Raw genomic sequence first — 21,642 nt, 5'->3', positions numbered from 1 at the left:
TGTGTATTAAATTTATTTACTCATGTTCTTTTTTAGCACTTTTCCAAAAAATTTTTGAAGAAAAGTTATTATTAGTTCACGAATTTTTTAATTAATGCCATTTTTTACTATTTATTGCAGTGATACCATAACAATTTTTTAAATTTTGCAAACGCAGCAAACGAGTGGCTTGCTTCTTCTATCGCGGCATACCATATTTGAACTTTAGAAACAAGATGGCCGTTAAAATTTTCGGTTATCTAAAATCCGTTTTTTTTTTTCAATTTTCAATATTGTTTTTCTTGTAGACCCTAATTTGTAAAAGTCTGAAATTTAACAGCTTTTAGATCCCAATAATAGTTCATTTCGTTAGAATATAATTTTCTTCCACCTCCACCCCCTTTCAAGTTATCGCGTCTTGAATTTGAATTTTTGACTTGTTTTAATAATTGTCGTTATACTACTATAAAATTCTAATTCAACATACATTTTATTGGTACGAGTATATAGTGCTCATACAAGTTTTGAAAAAAAAAAAACATTTACCAAATCAAATTATAGTTCTTAGGGAAATTAATTTTTTTTTACTAATTTTTTAATTCGCAGGCTTATTTGCGTGTACATAGCCTTCTTCTTGTGGGCTAAAATAAGAAATAAAAAATTCTAAAAAAAAAATAAAACCTTTTAAAATAAGAATTGAAAAATTAAAATTTTTACTTTCAACTACATTTATTTAATTTTTCTTACAGGTAACAAAATCTGTGATATCGCTCTTACGTTACTATGGTTGGAAAAAATTCTCTATAATATACGAGGACACATGGCAGACTGTAGCACAATCATTATCAAAACAAGCTTCAACAAAAAATATGACTATCAACCACAATGAAATGGTTATGGATAACTATAAGTGCTGCGAAAATAATTTTGCATGTTGTCGGAGCGGCTATTGGTACCAAGTACAAGAAATTTTTTTTAGAGAAAAAATTAATTAAACAATTTATTTAAATTTTTTATCGACCGCTTTGCATATAATAAGGGAGGTTATGTAATAGCGACCAATTTCGAATGTCCAGTTTTCAGTTCAAACGCATTTCTCCGTAGTAGTGAAGCGTAAATAAACTATTTTCAGATCAGTTTGCGGTTCTGTGTTTGCACGCGCGTATCTCAAGATCGGCTGAATCCATTTTAATGAAATGTATGTATGAGTTTATTCCGGCTATGTCACGGATTGATCAACTTTTGGGATATATCAAGCCGCGGGAACTGGACCTTTTTGCGGGCCAATTTTACATTTTTGCACGTATAGAGAGAAATAACCAATCTATTTCCTTGAAATTCCGTTTATCACATCTTCGGAACTAATTGATGGGATTTCTCGAAATTTACCATTTGTGTTTAATTTAAATTGTAAGGAAGTGTCTAAAATGCATTTTCGTAATCTTCTGTAACATTTTCACTAAACTATCAAATGATAACATCAGATTTTTTTGTTTATCGTATTTTTTAAAATATAATAAAATACGCAGTTATTTAAAAGTTAGGAAAAGTTTGTATTCTCTAGAGCAGCGCTATATTTTAGAGTCATTCTGAGTTCCGAATTTAAAACACAAAAAAAAGTTGAAGCCAAGTATGTATCATAAAATAATAAAAAAATGTGTAGAACTTTAAACAAACGGATTTACTTCATATCACTGCATTGAAAATGCTATATAAATGTTTGTTACAAATAAAATTGATTCGTATGAATAAGAGCTATAAATCAACTTTAACATTTAGGTTAAAAAATTATACATAACCGTGTTATAGTTAAGATTAATTTTTTGGCTAGGTTAGTTAACTCTTTCTAAATTTCTGTCAAATTTTAAAGCATTGCATAATCGGAATATTTTGCAGGTCTATCCTAGATGCCCATAATAACTCTCAAAAAAAGATTAAATTACCAGTTTTACTTTTTTTTCACCCAAAGTATTTTTTTTGTTTTTTGCTCATTGTTACTCAAGAAGAAATATGTTAATATGTTAAGTATTTAATATTATATAAAATTTAAATTACCAAATGTTTACAATAATTTTTTAAAAGTTTTAAACTTTTCAAAAAAATTTTCATTGAAAATGTTGATATTATTCCGAAATATAAAACTTAGTTTAGGTGTGTGAAAAGAAGACTCCCTTTTCCTCGGAATAATATACTTTTATTTTTTATGTAGTTCGTGCTTTGCGTACGCACTTTAGAAAAGCTGATTTTCTTTTCCTGATAGAAGAAAATCAGCTTTGGTAATGTGCGTATTTTAGCAAAAATAAAAGTATTTTATTCCGAAGAAAAAGGAGTTTTATTTTTATACACCTAAAAAAAATTATCAACGTTTAGTTGCATTTGTAAAATGCATTAAAAAAATTTTTAGAGAAAAAGTTTTTCTTTAATTTTTTTCTCGTTTAGGTTATACAGAGTACAAGAAACCGTACAAGAATATATGTATTTCTTGGAACACCATCCGCTCTCGTTGAAATGATGAACACTATGGAGACCTTACAACTCTTTTCGAAGGGAGAGTATATGGTTATATTTGTAGATATGATGACTTATTCACCAAAGTAAGTATAATTTTAATAACAGATTAAGTAAACTTAGCAGGTCCCTTCACGAGACAGTATTAAACAATCTTATTGAAAAACGAGAAAAAAATGGAGTTCACCTTGTCAACTCTGTGATACCCTTACGAATTTGTTATCCTATGTGCGAATAAAGATGCCATAACTGACTATGGGATTATGGTAATCATGTATTATATGGTAAATTAATATGGTAAAGTTTATGCAAATTTTCAGTACTATGTGTTTTTCAAAATACTGTGTGTGCCAAACTACTATTTAAGTTGTATGGCAGCTACCAGAAATTTCAATACCACAGCTTTTACAGTTTCTGAGATGTAGCCAAATAACTTTTGAATTTATACGACAGCTACCTGAAGGAGCCAAGCAATTTCAACGACTTTTATCAAACACATTGGCCCTACTAATATATTCGCTTGTGTGAAATTTCAATACTATAGCTTTTATAGTTTCTGAGATATAGCCAAACAAATTTTGAAGTTTTATGGCAGCTACCCGAACCGGTACCCTGATCATGTCCAATTTAAATAGGGTTCTGACACTTACTACAATAAATCATTTGAGAAAATTTGGTGAACTTAGCTCAATTAGTTTTTGAGTTATCGTTGGGACGGACAGGCAAAGCTAAATCGACTCAGAATTCGACGCTGATCAAAAACATACACTTGAGTCTATATCTAAGACCGTTATTTCTTAACGTTACAAACGGTAAGGCAAATTTAGTATACCCTTCGAATATACGTTCGTACGGGTATAATGCTATTTGTCTCGTGAAAGAATTGTTTTTTCATCAAAAATTATTTAATTCTCTGACAGTTTGTCAGTTAACTCAAATATACATACATATATGTACATGTACTTTGACATCGCAAAAAATAATTCAGTTAATTTTAAATGAAATTATTTTAAATCTAGCCTCGATCCCTTTTATCATAAATGAGTTAAGTGACATCCGCTTTTTTCATTTGTTTGAAATTTTGCAAAACTTTTTAAATGGAATAAATGCAGCTTCTCAAGTTTATAAGCAAATGTAATGAAAATTCAGTTTTGCCTCTTAGAGTTAAAATACAGTTTTAATCAAAAAGCTAAAATTAAAAGAAAACGAAATTGTATTTAAAAATATTAATATTCCATAAATTTTATTACTTTCGTAAATTTTTTAATTTGATAGTTTTGTATTTTTTGACTCATAGTTTCACAATTTTAAGCATTAATTAATTAAAGCCTTATTTTTGACGGATCATACACAAGTTTAATTCCATAACATTTACATTTCAAAAAATTTTAAACTTTTGTCCTATAATTGAAAGAAATTTATAGCAATTGTTTAAATCAAGTGCTACAAGTTTATTTAATGAAAAATTCATTTTTCGCATTTTTTTAAAAAACATTTAACACGTTTTACTGGAAAAACTATGAGAGATAGAAGAAAATGTCATATGAGTTAATTTTTAGCTCTTATCGTAGCGCATTAAAAAAAACAAAATAATAACAAAAAAAGAAAAATTCTGATTTTGACGAGTTTTATCTCGAAAACTATGGCTCAAATCTAATTAATTGGAGGGCCAAAATTAAAGGACGATCAATCCCCTATAAAACAAACTTCTAATGATGACTCTATGTTGTATGGTTCCGCAATTATAAGCATTTATTTATATGCAGGAAAAGTCGAGTATCTTTTTTTTCAACAGGTTGTAGCTTGAAAACGACTATATCTACCCCCCTCACCCACACAATTTTTTGCTGGAAATTGATCAAAGAATCATCCCTGAAATTATTTGCCACCTTATGCGAAGCACTGTATATTATATAAAAATTGTATCAAAAATTACAAAAAAATAAATTTGGGTCAAACCAATGGTTTGTATAGTAGCACTTTTCCCTTCAACAATATTAGTGAAAATACTGCTTTAAATACAGTCTATGTATACCTATCACACTATTAAAATTATTTTCATTCATATACAAAACTATTTCTAGGACGATGAACGATCTATTCAGTCTTTGAAATAAAGCAATATTTAATACAAAGTGGGGTTAACATAATGCTCGATTTTAAGGGTTAGTTGTGTGAGTTAAAAAAAATAATTATATTTTTTAATGTCATTGAATTTACAGTTAGCTTTTTGTGTTTATAGAAATTTGAAAAAGCTTGAGGTTTCGGAAATATAAGGTGTCAAAAATTCAAATTTTACAAATTTCAAGAGGCGATAACTTGAGAGGGGGTGAAGATGGAAAAAAATTTTCTTCTAACGAAATGAACTATTTGTTAATGTCTAAAAGCTCCTAAAATTTTAAGGTTCTACAAGCTGGGGTGTAGAAGAAAAACAACATAAAAAATTTGGATAAATCGGATTTTATATAACGGTAAATTTTAACGGCCATTTGTTTTTAAAGTTCAAGTATAGTATCGCGTGATAAAAGAAGCAACTGCTTTTCTGCGTTTGCAAAATTTGAAAAATACATATGGTTCTACAATAAAGAGTTGAAAAATGGCATTTTTAGGGTTTGAGGGGGAATTATTTTAAGGTTTTGGGAGGGGCTAAATTTTGGAAAGGGGAGATAGGTAAAAATTATGCTCTACGAAAATTAGTTTCTAGTAATGATCTATGTACATATAAAATGTCAGGTTTCTATCTTCAAGGGTGTAGAAGTTTTGTAAACAGACACACGGACAGACGGACGGACGGACGGACAGAGTGAAACTAATAAGCACTTTTTTTCAAAAATTTTTTGGAAAAGTGCTAAAAAAAAAAAAAAAATAAGTAGTAAAATTTGTTAACACATCAACTTATTATCTTTTTGCAGAGAAGCGGAAAAATATTTGTATCGGCCGGAAACATTGGATAAAATGATATCATGTACATTTCAGGAAAATTTTTTAAAAAGAGCAAAAAGTTTATTGGTTGTTGTATCAACGCCACCGACTGACAATTATCAAGAGTTTACAGAACGTGTTAGAGAATTTAATTTAAAGGAACCTTTTAATTTTTCAATTCCACCTATATTTAATGATAAAAAAATTGTAAAGGTAAGTAAAACTTTTTAATATTGAAATAATTATATCAAATAAAAAATAGCACATTATTTTAAAAATCTCGTAAAGGAATGTTATTTTAGTCAAATATTGTCTTTAGCAAAAGCAAATAATATTTGCATTTTTCGCATTTTTTAAACACATTTAACACGATTAACTGGCTTAACTATGAGAGATAGAGAAAAATATTGTATGGGTAGTGTTGCCAATTGGTAAAAACAAAATATATCATATTTCGGGAAAAAATGTATCCAAATTGTTTGCCTTGTAAAGTTGAGTTATCATACTAAGTCGTAACTTAATTTAAATTAGTAAAGTTAGCCAGTTCTAGACTTGAACATAAGAAGAGTGGCACTGTTACTTTCCTACTTTCTTCTAACACATTTGGAAATCTGCTTTGTAGAGCAAGCAAATAAGATTTTTTACAGATAAAATAATTTTGCAATTTAACATTAGCATTACTTTGAAAGTTTTGTAACATTTATTTAGTGTTTGAGAAAGAAATGTACCCACATTTCAGCAAAATTTTTAAATGTAGCCAATTGCGGTCTTTTTACAGATTTGGGTATCTTTGTATCCACGTTAAATTTCAAGCAAAAATGTATTCAAATGAATGCAATTATATCTAAGTGGAAAAGCTGTATACCTTTTTTTCAACAGGCCGGAGTCTAAATCGGGGGTGAATATCTGCTGTATGTTATTGATTTATCTGTATATTTTATTGATTGTGAATAATGTCTGTACAATTTAAAAATCGATATCTTAACGAATTATTCTAGATTAAATTTTTTTAGTGTTATTGCTTACAAATTGTATTTATGCCAAAGGAGGAATATGTACATACATATTTAAAAAAACAGAACACTCAATGATAGCTTGATGGAATATTCCGAACATAATTGATGAAAACAAAATTTCAACGCAAATAAAAAAAACACATAACATAATGTTTGAAATATTTTAAATTAACAAAAAATCGCATTTTAACGTTCTACATTACGTACATATAATGTATATGAAAAAGATATTTTTTTAAATATCCTGGAAGTGGAAATACAATTATCTTTTTATTTTATTAAGTGTTATTTAAACAAAGAAAATTTTCTATTAATTTAAGTGTATTGATTAACTAACAAGAAGCTCTAACGAGTGTAGAACTTAAAATTATTCATTGAAAACGCTCAAAATTAAAATACATTTAAAATTTTTAATCTTAAATTATTGTAGAAATTCGATTTCAATTTGCTGGTAAACAAAACAAAAAACTTTGTATTGGTAAACAAAATTTAGAAAGTTTTGTCAGTTTTTTGTCATTTTTTTCTTTGTTTGTCTCTACCTTTGCATTAGCCAGTTTGCTATTCAAATTTATTTAAATATGTAAAACGTGTCACAAAATGACGCATTAATATTTTTGTTTTTCGAATTGCTTTTGCTTTACTTTGATAAGCCTTTAGTTTGTTTTTTGTATTTTTATGCAAATTTTTTTATATTTTTCGTTTTTAATTTCCAAGTCATGTGATTTCGATCGTAAATTAAAAAATTAAGATAAAATGATCACCAAAGTTAGTAGGTAATATAAAAAATATGAATGAATTTTTTTGACGTATTCTAATTCAAATTGAAAAAACACATACATATGTTCGTATACAGAGCGAGTATAAATGAACGTGCAACTATGCTAATATAAGCACATATTGTCTTCAGGAATAAGATTCATTTGAATTCATGACACTGGAAATCTTTGAAATTTTAATTTTGTTTAGAATGATAAAGAATAAAAACTCGCCTAAAACCTCAAGTTTTGGTTAATTTCTTTTTATAATAATCTTCAATATTTAAATATAATGACATCAAAAACTTTATTTTTGTTCATTTACAGTTTGTGTCAATATATGCCGCCTACCTCTATGATTCCGTTAAACTTTATGCCTGGGCTTTAGATAAGCTATTGCGTCAGGAGAAAAGACCATTGACAGATGATGTGGTAAGAGACGTTGCAAGTAACGGAACGAAAATTATTGAAACAATCATTAATAATCACACATACAAAAGTAAGTTTAAAAAATATTGTAACAATATACATGTGTAACAATGTATGTGCAAATATTTGAACTAAATACCAAACTGCGTTGCAATTATTATGCACAAGAGAAGTTACTTTAAAGTAAATGTGGATTTTGTTAATTGTTATTATAAATATATTAGTTTATATAATTAGCTAGTTATACATATACAAAACAAATTCTCAGTTAGGTTTAAGGTACTAAAGGTATTCACTTTTTTTTTAGTTACTCTCCTATTACCTAACTATGGGTATCATCTTAGATTATTTAAATTAACAATTTATTTAGAGTATATTTTAAAATGTATAGGAAGAAACAACTAATGCACAAGAATATCTTGCACCCCGTTTTAAACTCATTAAAATAAAATAATAACACAATTTGATTTATATTTAATTTTGTTTATAAAGTACATGGAAGTTTATTTTTTAAAATGTATTTATTTTAATCTTGAGCGAATTTGAAATTATAGATGTAATCAAAACGCTATGGTATAACACAGAATTTCGTTCATTTTGTAAAATAAATTTTCTGATCCAAAATTTTTCTTTTCAAATAAGTATTAATTTTTCCAATTTTTTACATATTATTTAAACCGCTATCGACTAATGAATTGATTCAAAGTCAAGTATATGAATTGTGGGCATCATATCAGACTGTTTTTCTTAAATAGAACTCAACAAATGTTATCCCTCCTACTTTTTAATAAAATATAAGAAAATTATAATAATTTTTTTTTATATTTTTTAGGTGTGACTGGAGCAACAATTAAAATAGATAAAAATGGTGATTCTGAAGGAAATTTTTCGGTTGTTGCTTTAAAACCATATAGGCATAATATACGAGAAAATATAACATGCGAACTACATATGGTACCAGTGGCATATTTTCAACAAGGAGCTAATTTTCCAGTGAGTGAGTTGTCACTTTTTTTGCTTTATTATGGCGCCGCAAATCATATATGTATATGCGTATTTTTGCCTTTCGTGTTAAAAAATTAATATAAAAAAGTGATTTGTTTGTAAACAATACAATAAGTTTAGAAGTTATATTTTTGTAACTTTAGGCCTAAATAAAGAAAACGATCTATTGAAATAATATTGGTACAATATAATTTTGCTTACATTTATGTTACGTAACAATACATATGGGACACGTACGTATATATATGTATATATTAGCACTAGCTATGTCTCTTTTAAAGGAATCTCCCAAAGACTAAGAACTTCTCCTTAGGACTTAATTACAAAGGCTTCTAAAACGTGTCTTCAGGAATAAAGAAATCTAAGAGTTATAATTTTTATAGGAAATTTAAATTTTGGGATATTAATTCAAGAGGAGAAATCAGTGAAAAGAAATTTTATTCTACCTGCCAATGCCTGGAAGCTTTAAAAAAAAATTTGTTAATTTTTTAATGGTAGAAGAAGTAGATTCCTAACTTTTCCTTTCTTTACAGAATTTAACAAATAATTTTTGGTTTAAGCACAGTGGTTTTCCAAAACTTTCACAACTTTGAAGAACTGTTCGGAAGGGTCCCTAAAGCTTATTTCTATATTATTTAGTTGTTCTGTCATTGATGTCGTAGAAACTTTGTAAACGGAAGGAAAAATGAATCATTTATTTAAAATTTTTTATGAAATTTAACCAATAGGTAACTCAGCTAACAATGAATTTGAAAGACCTAATGTTCTTAATGAAACTTTTATAATTTTTACATTCTAAATTCTAATTTTTCTAAACTTAATGTTTTTGTAAATAAATCCTTAATTTTTTAATTGGGAATATTGTGTTTAAAAGCTTGAGGCAAGATTTACACATTTTTGTATAAGGGATTATGTTCTACGTACAAAAATTTTTAAAATGCGTATAAAATTTTCGTACTTTTTTTATACATAAATAAACACAGACACTTAGTACGTGTTACCGTGTCCCATGTGTGTAATTTGTCTTTATACGGAATTCGGATATTTACAAATTTTTGCTTTTTGATCGTCGTCATTTTATTTTTCTGAAAATAAGAATTTTTGATGAGTTCGCTTGCGTTACATTTTGATATTGAGCGAAATACACATTTTTTTATAGTAAATTCATGCTAGCAATATTCCGTCTCTATCCCATGTGCTTGTACAGTATTTTAATCTTATCGTCTCATATAAAATATGGAATTTAAAACTTTTGTGTTTGATTGGTATTTTTGGATGAAAAAGTGAATATTTCCAAGAACTTTTAGCGAGAAAGAAAATTTTTTGTAAAATTGTATACCAGGAGTAGGTTGGCATAATGCAGAATTTACAATTTTTCTACTCTTATTTCCTGATAAATTTTGTTATTATACAGATTTTGCACTTACAATTCGAAGTTTTATTAAAAAGTTTATTTTATCAAATGTTTAATATTTTTATATTTTGCTGTTCATTATAAAAATCCTTAAAAACTTTGCTTTGCAATGCACATTCACTTAATTTGTAAAAAGTATCTTCACGAGCACATTCACGAGTATCTTTTAATATATGTATAATAAAGTTGGGTCAAACCAATGGTTTGTATTATAGCACTTTTCCCTTCAACAAGTGAAAATACTGCTTTGAAAAACAATCGATGTATTCCTACTACACTATTAAAATTATTTTCATTCATATACGAAACTATTTTCAGGATTGCATATTTTTAGGACTAACAATTTATGCAGTTTTTCAAATAAAGCAAAAATGAACTTAAAGAGGGGTTAACATAATGCTTGATTTTTAGGGTTAATTCCGTGAGCTAAGAAAAATAACTATATTTTTTAATGTCATGGAATTTACCGTTAGCTTTCTGTGTTTATAGAAATTTGAAAAAGCTTGCGGTTTCGGGAATATAAGGCTTCAAAAATTCAAATTTTACAAATTTCAAGAGACGATAACTTGAGAGGGGGTGGAGATGCAAAAAAAATTTCTTCTAACGAAATGAACTATTTGTTGGTGCCTAAAAGCTACTAAAATTTCAGGCTCCCACAACCTGGGGTCTAAAAGAAAAACAACATCAAAAAAAAAAAAAACAGATCTTATGTAACGATGAATTTTAACGGCCATTTTGTTTTTAAAAGTTCAAGTATAGTATGAAGTGATAGAAGAAACAATCCACTGTTTTTCTGCGTTTGTTTTGAAAAATGCATATGGTTCTACTACAGTAAATAGTTGAAAAATGGCATTTTTATTGTTTTAGGAGGGGTATAACTTTTAGAGGGGGGAAAATAGGTAAAAATTATGTCCCACGAAAATTAATTTCTAGAAAAGATGTATGTACATATAAAATTTCAGGTTTCTGTCTTCAAGGGTGTAGAAGTTTTGTAAACAGACACACGGACGTACGGACAGAGTGAAACTAATAAGCATTTTTTTCAAATTTTTTTGGGAAAGTGCTAAAAAAGGTTTTACTTAACTAAAAAAGAAAATATTTTTATATTTTTTTTAAAAAAAAGAACGTTTTTTAAAGAAGGTATATACAATTTTTATAGAGTGGTTTAACTTTTAAGTAACAGCTTCTGCTGTGACTGAAAATCAAAAATTTTTAACAAAAATAAAGGGAAACTTAAGTTATAACTATGGGGAATGTAAATATTGCAAGTGGCTGCAAATGTTTGCAAAAAATGATCTTATATCCTATTATTAATTTATGTTCAAATGTTTACTCAATATGTTATTTACAAACAAATTTAAAAAAATTTACTTACTTAAAAAACTATACGCAGGAATATAAATTAATTAATGGATCCGTTAGAGTGGACTGGCCAGTTAAAGAGAAACCTTTTGATGAGCCAATGTGCGGTTTCAATAATGAACTATGCGAAAAAGACGACCGGCATATAACTTCAGTTGTAATAGCTGGAATACTGGCTTTAATATTATTTTGTTCGGGTGTAGTGGCGATGAGTATATATAGAAAATGGAAAATAGAATTAGAAATTGAAGGATTGTTATGGAAAATTGATCGTGAGGAAATAAAAGGATATTTTGGGAATGATATGGTTGCATCGCCTAGTAAGGTAATAAAATATAACATATGATTTAAAAAATGAATCCAACAATTAATTAAACATATTGGGAAGCCATGAATGTTAATTTTTTGAAATTTAAATTATTTTCTTTTGGTTACTTATAACAGCTCAGCTTAGTGAGTGCTGCATCATATGGATCACGTTGTTCAAATCAAGTTTTTACACCTACAGCTCGTTTTCGCGGTGTTGTTGTGCGTATAAAAGAATTAAAATTCGCGAGAAAAAAGGATATATCACGTGATATTATGAAGGAAATGAGATTATTGCGTGAATTAAGGCATGATAATATTAATAGTTTTATAGGAGCATGTGTCGATGAACCAATGAGAATTTTACTAGTCACAGATTATTGCGCTAAGGGCAGTTTATATGATATAATTGAAAATGAAGACATAAAATTGGATGATTTATTTATAGCGTCATTAGTTCATGATTTAATCAAAGTAAGTACAAAATATTATTTTAGATATTGAATATTTTAGGAACGAATTATTATCTAAAGACAAATATTTTAAACGTTACGGTTAATCGGTAATAATCTTTCGCAAATTCATTCTTGAAAATGTTGTTTTAGGGGATGATATATATTCACAGTTCTTCACTAGAATATCACGGTAACCTAAAGTCATCAAATTGTGTTGTTACATCTAGATGGATGTTGCAAGTGGCTGATTTTGGATTACACGATTTAAGGCATTGTGCCGAAAATGAGTCAATAGGAGAACATCAACATTATAGAAGTAAACAGATATTAAAGAAAAATTATTTTCTTACGTTTTAATCGTTTTTAATTTTCTGATTTTCATAGATTTATTTTGGAAGGCTCCAGAGCTTTTAAGGCATCCAAGTGTTTACGGTTCGCAAAAGGGCGATGTTTATGCTTTTGCAATTATTTTATATGAGATAATAGGGCGACGTGGTCCTTTTGGAAATATCGGTTTCGAACCTAAAGAAATTATTGATCTAGTTAAAGCTTATCCAATTGATAATGAACCATTTCGTCCTGATCTAGAATGTATAACTGACATGGAAACTTGCCCTGACTATGTTGTTAACTGTATTAAGGATTGTTGGGACGAAAATGCTGAAAATAGACCAGATTTTCCAACTATAAGGTTAACTACGGTTTTTAATAATTTTATTTTTTTTTGTCTAAAATTATATTTATTGAATTTATTTTTAGAACACGCTTAAAAAAGATGCGTGGAGGGAAATCGAAAAATATTATGGATCAAATGATGGAAATGATGGAAAAATATGCAAATAATTTAGAAGATATTGTTAATGAGCGCACGCGATTATTATGCGAGGAAAAAAGAAAAACTGAAGATTTACTACATAGAATGCTACCTCAGTCAGTTGCAGAGAAGCTCACTAGAGGTTTAGGTGTTGAACCGGTTTCTTATGATTCTGTAAGTTAATTTAAGAAAAAAAAGAGATAAGAATTAGTAGTTTAGGACGGTAACTCTATAGTACCGGTATGAACTGCTTACTTAATTTTATATGTCCTAACGGTTATTGTTGACTTTAAAACATTTTTTGAAATAACGCTTTTTCTCGAATAGCTGGCGTTAAATCTTAGTGCTTCTAAAACGCTTAAATACAGTTTAAATACAGTTTTACAAAAATAAAAGCTTTTTAAACCGCATTGTATAAAAAATGATGAAGTTTGTGCTGCATTTTGGAATATCAATGCGACAATAAAAAATTACACATACATATGTGTGTACATATTATACGTTTCAAAATAAGTAACCGTGTAAATAATTATAATAAACACAATACTGAAAGATTTTCTGAAACACTTAGTAATTTAATTTTAATAATTTATTGTTTTTACCTTTGTGTTTCTTCGAATTTGGTTATTGTTTTAAGAAATATTTCGAAAACTTATTAAATCCTTTTCTGTTTTACGTTTTGAATGCGTATTCAATACATTTTAGAATATTGTACAATGTCAAGAGTTTTTAATAAACATTTTAATAAATAGAAGTTTTAATAAATATGATACATGGTAAACTTTACGTTTTACCTTGTGGTAGTCATGGTTTCTCAAATATGATGGAATTATGTTACTAAATTATATTTAAAGCACTGCCTTGGTAAGTATAAGGTCATCCCGTAGAGAGAGCAACTCATTTTCCTTTTAGGATTTTAAAAAAATGTAGAGTTTATATGAAGAAAAAAAACTTTCACCAACGTTTTATGTTGTAAGTCATTTGCATCTAAAAATACCTAAAAATATTTTTATATAAATAAATATTGGAGTCTTATTTTGATTTATAATTATAAAAATTAATGGAAAATGAATTCATACAGACTTTCCACATTGTCAATTAAAAGGGTGCTGAGTTTAATTATGAAAAAAAAATCAAAATAAATTTTAAATTGAAAAGTTTTCATAGGTAAATTTACCAAACTCTAAACATATTTTCTTTTATTAAAAAACTACTGAAAACATTTTCATTTGTTTTTATTGGTTACATTTATGTACATATAGAAATATAACTAATATAATTTAACCAATAAATCTGCAAAAGTAAAATTTTTAATTATTAAAGATCCATAATTATGTAGAAAAATATTTTTAAGATTTCAGTTTGAAGTTTGAGTTAAGAACCTAAAACGGAGCTATTAAATGTCTTTAATTGCTCATTTCTCTTATAATATACGAAAATAAAAATAAAAAAATATTAAGCAAACAAAAAGAACCTATACTTCTTCAATAGTTTTTTCATTAAAATATAATTTCAATAGAAAATAATTCGAGAGGAAACATACGAATTACATTGAAGTTGACCCGATTGAAGCAGTTCTTACTTGGACCTTTTTCAGTAAAGTTTAGAAAGATCTAAATTTCAGTTGAAAAGGGTCCAAAAAAGGCAAATTTCAATTATTTTGAACTACATACATACATAATTTTTAAAGTGCCTATAAATTTAAAAAAAAATGTTTAACGTAATTAGCACAGCTCTGAATAACAAACGATTTCAGAGTTTGATTTTTATAACATTATAATATAAAAAAACTGTTGCTGCTGTTGCTTTTCTATAAAAAAACTAACAAACTCTTAGTAATGTAACTCTAATTTGAGAAAATAATTTCATTTAACAAAAAAATCCTGAAAGTATAATTTTTGCTGTCTGAGAAGCTCGTCGAATATAGGCAGATACGCTACATTTTATTATGCAACCTAAATGTATAAATGATAAAAGATTATATTTAAAAATAAAATTTTTTTAAGATAACGTTAATGTTGTTACAATAATTGGGAATACTATAGATTACATTCATAATTTTTAATATTATAGTGCTGAGTGTTTGTATGTACTGTTTTTGAGCTTGATACGACATTTTACAGCTTGTGAAAGTGCTGAAAGTGCTCCAACCTAAAAAAAGAGCACAATAAGGTTAATAATTTCGAATATGATTTGAATAGAAAATAAATTGAGGGAAAACATGCGAATTGTATCGAAGTTGACCCGATTGAAGCAGTTCGGAAAGATTTTTTAATGCGATGGCCATACTTAACAGCGCAGTTTTTAAAGTTATAATTTTATAAATTTTTTTGTAACACTTTGTGCGTGCATGCTACATGAGATTTGTATTTTTAATTTCTTTATTGATATTAGTGTATTTTTTTAAAACAACAAATTTTATTTTGCAGGTTACAATTTATTTTAGTGATATTGTTGGTTTTACTGCTATGTCAGCTGAAAGCACTCCTCTTCAAGTAGTTAATTTTTTGAATGATCTATATACTGTGTTCGATCGGATTATTAAAGGTTATGATGTATATAAAGTAGAAACAATTGGCGATGCTTATATGGTTGTAAGTATACGAAATACTCAATGTTCTTCTTTTTACAATATAGTCTACTTTACATTTACCATTTCAGGTATCTGGTCTTCCAATAAAAAATGGTGACAGACATGTAGGTGAAGTAGCCTCTATGGCATTAGACTTACTAAATGCTGTTCGTCAACATAAAATTGCTCATCGACCTACCGAAATATTGAAACTTAGGATTGGAATGCACACCGGTCCCGTTGTCGCTGGTGTAGTTGGATTAACCATGCCCAGATATTGTTTGTTTGGGGACACCGTTAATACAGCATCGCGAATGGAGTCAAATGGGGAAGCTTTGAAAATTCATATCTCTCCGAAATGTAAAGAAGCTTTAGACAAATTAGGTGGTTATATAACGGAAGTGCGGGGTCTTGTTTCTATGAAGGGTAAAGGAGAAGTTTTGACATATTGGCTTACTGGAATTACAGAAAATGCTATACAGAGAAAACCTGTTGATGTTGCAGAATTACCACCCCCCTTGTTTTGTAGACCTCGAAAAAGCCCAAAATTAAATTGTGATAGTCGTCAACCCAGCCTAATAGGCGCTCATTATTTTAATGGTAGTGGACCAGGTGGATGCGGTTACAATAGCAGAAGACAATCGAGTATACCACGCCCAGACGGTGAAAGCACATATAGTTTGCAGGGGTCTATGTGTGCATTTAGAGATTCACCCCGTCCAATTCACAGAAAACTTGAAAAATTACCATTATATTTAAATGGATCTAACGAAAATACGACAAAGAACCGAATAGCGTATGATATAGATGAGATAGAAGGAGAACGTGAACATTTGATTAATAATAACAACATCAATAATAGTATTTTAGTAAACAGTGATAGTAATGAAAGAATTTCAGATAGTCAGTTAACGTATATTAATTGTGGCGTAGGTGGTGGTAATAATTTTGATGAAACCATAGGAGGCTTCTTTAAAATTGGTCATGAATTAATAGGTAGCGACGAAAATTTGCGAAAAAAGCAGAGATCTGAAAATGGCGAGCAAGGAAAAGAAGAATTATTAATTTTTTTTCAAGATAATAATATTAAACAAAGTAATAATACACGTAATATTTTTAGCGCATCTCGCAGTACACTGCTAGATCATTCCGAAGAAAATGATGATATTAACTGTGATAGTAGTACCAAGTCGCCATCGTTAAATAATTTTGACGGTGGTGGTGATAATTGTAGTCATAAACCTTTAGCTAAGGTAAAACCACATCGAATAATTAAATCAAATTGTGATTCTGAATCCATATTAAAAATTAATCGTAATAATAATGAAATGGACAATATAATAAAAACATGTTCACCAAGAAATAATCATTGTCAGTGCCAATATCTATATCACCCAACTTATAATTATCAAAATCGATTGAATTGTAGTAGAAGCGTAAACAATTTACGTGAATCATATTCATGGGAAGCATTTCCATCTGAATTATTACGAAAAAAGTTAGATATTCTTCAATGTGAAAACATTTATGGTAAGTGCGTCCCATTGCGTACGCAATCTATTAAAGGATCCAAAAGCACTTTAAAAGGGTTTACTAATAAAACAGTTAAAAGAAAGTCAGTTTTGAACACAATGAAGCTGTCAAAAATAAACTCTAAGTCATTAGATACTGCTGTCTCATTTATTTGTAATAATTCAAATAGCAATGATTTCAAAAACAATTTTGCATTAGAATATTGCGGAGCAACAGACGATAGAAGTAGTGCTAAAACCCCTTTAATTGGGAAAACAGTTAGAAATCCTAAGATTGTAACATATAAGCATGTAAATAATAATTGTAATGGATCAATTAACATTTATGAAGATGCAAATAGTCAACTGTTATTACGTCAAGGTTCTTTAAATAAGCCAGGGGAAGATAATTTGTATTTATTTTCGAAACGTTCGCGTTCTTTAGAAGCTATGGGTGAAACGGATGTAGCCATATTAAGAAGAGGACGTGGTGTTAGCGAAAGCAGTTGTTGCGAAAGCCGAGATGGAGATAGTAGTAATAAAAATAGTAATTATAAAAAAAATTTGTCAAGTAGATTAACCAATTTGGCTGTTGGAGGTGTAGGTAATAACGCTAGTGGAGGTGGTAGTGGCGGATCCATTAAGTCTTGGATTTTTAATATTTTTCAAAATAATTCTTTAAAATCTAATGATACTTCAGCACGTAAAGTTGGTATTTTGCCAAGTACTATTAGTAAAGCTCTGCCAAGTTTTGATGAATTGCCACCTAGTCCACCTGAACGGGAAAGTATAGTTTAAAGCAAACAATGAATTGCAATAAGTTTACGTTTAAATTTATTAAAGTTTATTTACAACAAATTTTATTGTATTTATTTTCAAATAAAAATTGAAGAATATAAAGTAATAAGAAAATTAATTACTCTTTTAGTAGCAACTTGGTTATGTGGATTAAAACGGCGCTGCATATGTACATATTTCATAAATATATGTATGACAACTGAACTGAATTTTAAATTATACAATAAATGATATAATTTTAAAGCTACACATGAAATGTATTTTCTTGCAAAAACTCAATTTTGTAGTTTATAAAATTTATATGCAATGATTGAATGCTTAAAGTTTAACTAGAATTTTTTAGTTAAAAAACTTTTCTAATTTCTAGTTTATTTGAATGATAAAACATCAAATAGAGTAGTTTCTACTAAAGTTCGTCAAACAACGCTAGTTCGGAACCTATATTTTGATTTATTTTCATGTTTTTATGTTAATATTTTAGTGTTGTTATTATAAAAAATTGTATTGTAAACTACTTAGAATCCATTAAGTTTCTGATTGTTCAAGTGCCGGGTGTTACATTAATTCTATTTAATCCTCTTATGATTATGAGACTATTCTATTTAATCCTATTATGGTTAAAGCTCATGGGATAGCCAAATATAATGACTTTGATGTAATCATTTGATATAGAAAAATTTAAAGTACTTAACTATTTTCAAAACATTTTTGTGTGGTCCTCTTTTATAATAAGTGTTCCGAATGAAAGTATGAAAAGTAATGTTAATTAGTGCAGATGTATTAGGTTTTACAATGTGGAAATGTGGGAAAAAATTTATTTTTTTACCTCTTACTATTCTTTGAATATTATTTGCTTTTTACTTGAAAAATGTTAAAAAAACCAAAAATAATTCAACCGATTGTTCACAAACAAAGCCTACTAATGAAATTTCGGAGCAACTGAAAAATGAAAAAGGTGATTTTTTTGTGTTATATGTGCAAGATCTACTTTTTGTAGTTGTTCCAACGTTTTGTAATTCTAATAAATAATGATTATGACCAAGGACAATACAGATATGAGGAAATTAATGTTTCTAATCTAATATTTCTTTTCTATTAGCCCTATCTGAAAACATCCTATTTCACAAAACTTTTTAGTTGATAATCCGGATGCTTATTTTAATTTTGTTGCAGGTTTATGTAATTATTGCCCATTCGGATTTCTTAATAAATAAAACGCGTTGGTCATTGTTAATTCCTTTCTGTTGGACGTTTTTAAATTAAATATTTGTTATTGAGTTTATCACTTTTTAAATTTATTGAAGTTAGATCAACTTAATTAGAAGAATTTCAACGAAAAATATTTTCATAAGCAAAATAAATTATTTTTATTATTTTTTTTTTTTAATATTTTTACTTTTTAATAATTAATTCACTTCCAACAATTGCTTGTCAGCTCAGTCAAGTACGTCTCTAAGGAATAATTGTTAAAATTACTTGAGCTCTTGTTTTCGTATACATATACGAAAGAATACGAAATGTTTGACGCGAAAGTTTTGAATAACAAAATATCACGCCAAGCGATGCGACTTATAGAAACAATAGGTATAAGAAAAACTAATTGGATCTCGCGAATTTTTTTTAGATTTTTTGCTACAAATTTCATAATTATGTACATATATCGAAATGTCACACTTCATTAAGTTTAAAATTTAAAACCGACGTGTAGGCTTTAACTTTTAAATATTTTCTCAACAATTCTAAAAATCATAATTATGTACATGTATTTAAAAATTTTGAAAAATACTTTGTAAACATATCTAAAATGAATACATATATCGAAGTAAAAATATGTATGTCAGGAAGCATATAGATTTTAGAAATGCATTTTTCATTTTTTCGAACAGATCTAGAATATGTCTGTATATATAAAATGTTAGGTTTTAAACTCGAAAACATTCGATCATTGTGTGAATATTAAATGATTGTGCAATTACTAGGCTTTTATTGTACATAATATTAATTATTTTAAGACTGTAATGCAAGGTTAATGATACCAGAAAATTTACGTAATTGTAATGCCAAATCAGAAGTTTTCAAAATAGAAGCTTCAAATATTTTTATTTGTCATATTTTACAATTAATGAAGATGTGGTTTTATGTGTGAATAAATTTAGAATTCTTTTTAATTAGAAAAATTTTAATAAGTTAACAGCTTACAAAGTTTCCTAATAATTTTAATTTCAAAAATATTATACATAAATAGCTATTTGCTAAAAATTAAATTATTAATATTTTCTTTAAATTCTCAGAATGAAATAGTTGGGAATACTTTACTTTAACTTTTCAAGTTTTAAAATATGTATGTATATATACATATAAAATAATTTTTTTTATAGAAAATAGTTTTTAATAAATGTTATATTAAGATTAAAATAATTAATTTTCTGTAAGAAAGTTGTAAAAAAATAAATAAAAAATTTTGCCATATTTTCTTATTTCTATTAAGTGTATTTTTATAAAAAAATAAATATTTCTAAATTTAAAAACTTTATCCATGTATATATAAAACATTGAAAAATTTGTAATAGTTTACACAGAAAAAAATAAATTTATTTATATTAAATTATAATATTAGAATAAAGATCCATATCGTGTCTTTTAATAAGAATTAAAAAAATAAAAATATTATAAAGCTTATAAATAAATATAATTTAAAAATTTTGTTGTTGTTGTAATTGTATTATAATTTTTATTAATTATAACTCTTATATAAAAGTAAATTTATTTTTAAATTCTGTATTAAATATATTAAAATGTTGTATAAGTAATGAACAAAAGAAAAAAGAAAAGAAAAAAGTGCAAAAAATTAGATTAAATTTATAAGTTGCGTACATATGTGTATATACATATATGGACTAAAAAGTTCACTTTCATGTATATACGAGTATTTATATATACATACCTTTAAATAATTATTTATATACGTATATACATATATATAAAATTTTTATATATTATGTAAAATCGCGTGTATATTTTAACATTATTACAAAAAAAAAATGAGAAAAAAATATTAATAGTCAATAAAAAAATATTTAAAAAATCTGCGTTTTATTTTCCAAACAAAAACAAGAATTTTTGGAGACATATTTTGCTGTTTTAATGCTATTATATTGGGGAAGCAAAATATGTTGAACCATCTTTTTTGTAGTTGGGAATAATTTGTATAATTTTTACAAAATCAAAAACTGTAACTAACATAAAATGAATGAACTTTCGTAAAACATTTTTTCTTAGAATTGCTAATTTTTAATCTCAATTTCACTTTGCCTAAATATTGTTATGATCAGCTGATTTTAGTGGTTAGATATTTTTGTTCTTTTATTACTGATACCACTACGTATTATTAAACTATTGAGTCATGAGTATGAGAATGGCATATAAGTTAAAGCTGTAATAAAATACAAGGCGAATAGTTACACTTGAAAATAAAAATAGGAGTAAAAAAAGTGAAGAAAAGAATTAGCTATATACATACTTTTAATTTTAAAATTTCGAAGAAAACAGGAGTGTTATTATTTCAAATTTTTATTTATTCTTTTTTAATTTATAATTCCTATATTCTAAAATATGTCCTATTTTTGTTTTTTTTCTATTTCATAATTTTTTTAATTTATATTTATTTTTATTTCATTTCAGTTTTTATTTTATTTATATTTATTTTTCTTAAAACTGTTAATTAATTTTTTAATATTAAGTTCTCAAGTTTTTATAGAATTTACATTTTGTTACTATTAATATTTTTAATACTATA

General features: G+C 27.1%; 1 protein-coding gene across 2 annotated transcripts in view; it reads left to right on the top strand.

The window, feature by feature from the left end:
* Window positions 1-20,067, top strand: part of LOC129605862 (receptor-type guanylate cyclase Gyc76C-like) — a 129,032-nt gene extending 108,965 nt beyond the window's left edge. For both annotated transcript variants that reach the window (XM_055515850.1, XM_055515849.1), the window contains exons 6-17: window positions 729-938; window positions 2,419-2,573; window positions 5,400-5,622; window positions 7,508-7,679; window positions 8,442-8,602; window positions 11,422-11,715; window positions 11,835-12,170; window positions 12,302-12,467; window positions 12,536-12,842; window positions 12,911-13,139; window positions 15,395-15,559; window positions 15,627-20,067. In XM_055515850.1, the coding sequence (XP_055371825.1) occupies window positions 729-938; window positions 2,419-2,573; window positions 5,400-5,622; window positions 7,508-7,679; window positions 8,442-8,602; window positions 11,422-11,715; window positions 11,835-12,170; window positions 12,302-12,467; window positions 12,536-12,842; window positions 12,911-13,139; window positions 15,395-15,559; window positions 15,627-17,846 (4,638 nt within the window). In that variant the 3' untranslated portion in view covers window positions 17,847-20,067. The remainder of the gene's footprint in view (window positions 1-728; window positions 939-2,418; window positions 2,574-5,399; window positions 5,623-7,507; window positions 7,680-8,441; window positions 8,603-11,421; window positions 11,716-11,834; window positions 12,171-12,301; window positions 12,468-12,535; window positions 12,843-12,910; window positions 13,140-15,394; window positions 15,560-15,626) is intronic.
* Window positions 20,068-21,642: the final 1,575 nt, after the last annotated feature.

This window comes from Condylostylus longicornis, unplaced genomic scaffold (genome assembly GCF_029603195.1).
Source record: "Condylostylus longicornis isolate FDR11 unplaced genomic scaffold, ASM2960319v2 ptg000016l, whole genome shotgun sequence".
Classification (NCBI taxonomy): Eukaryota; Metazoa; Arthropoda; class Insecta; order Diptera; family Dolichopodidae; genus Condylostylus; species Condylostylus longicornis.
Note: the sequence above shows the minus strand (reverse complement) of the source record. Positions and strands in the feature narration are given on the sequence as shown.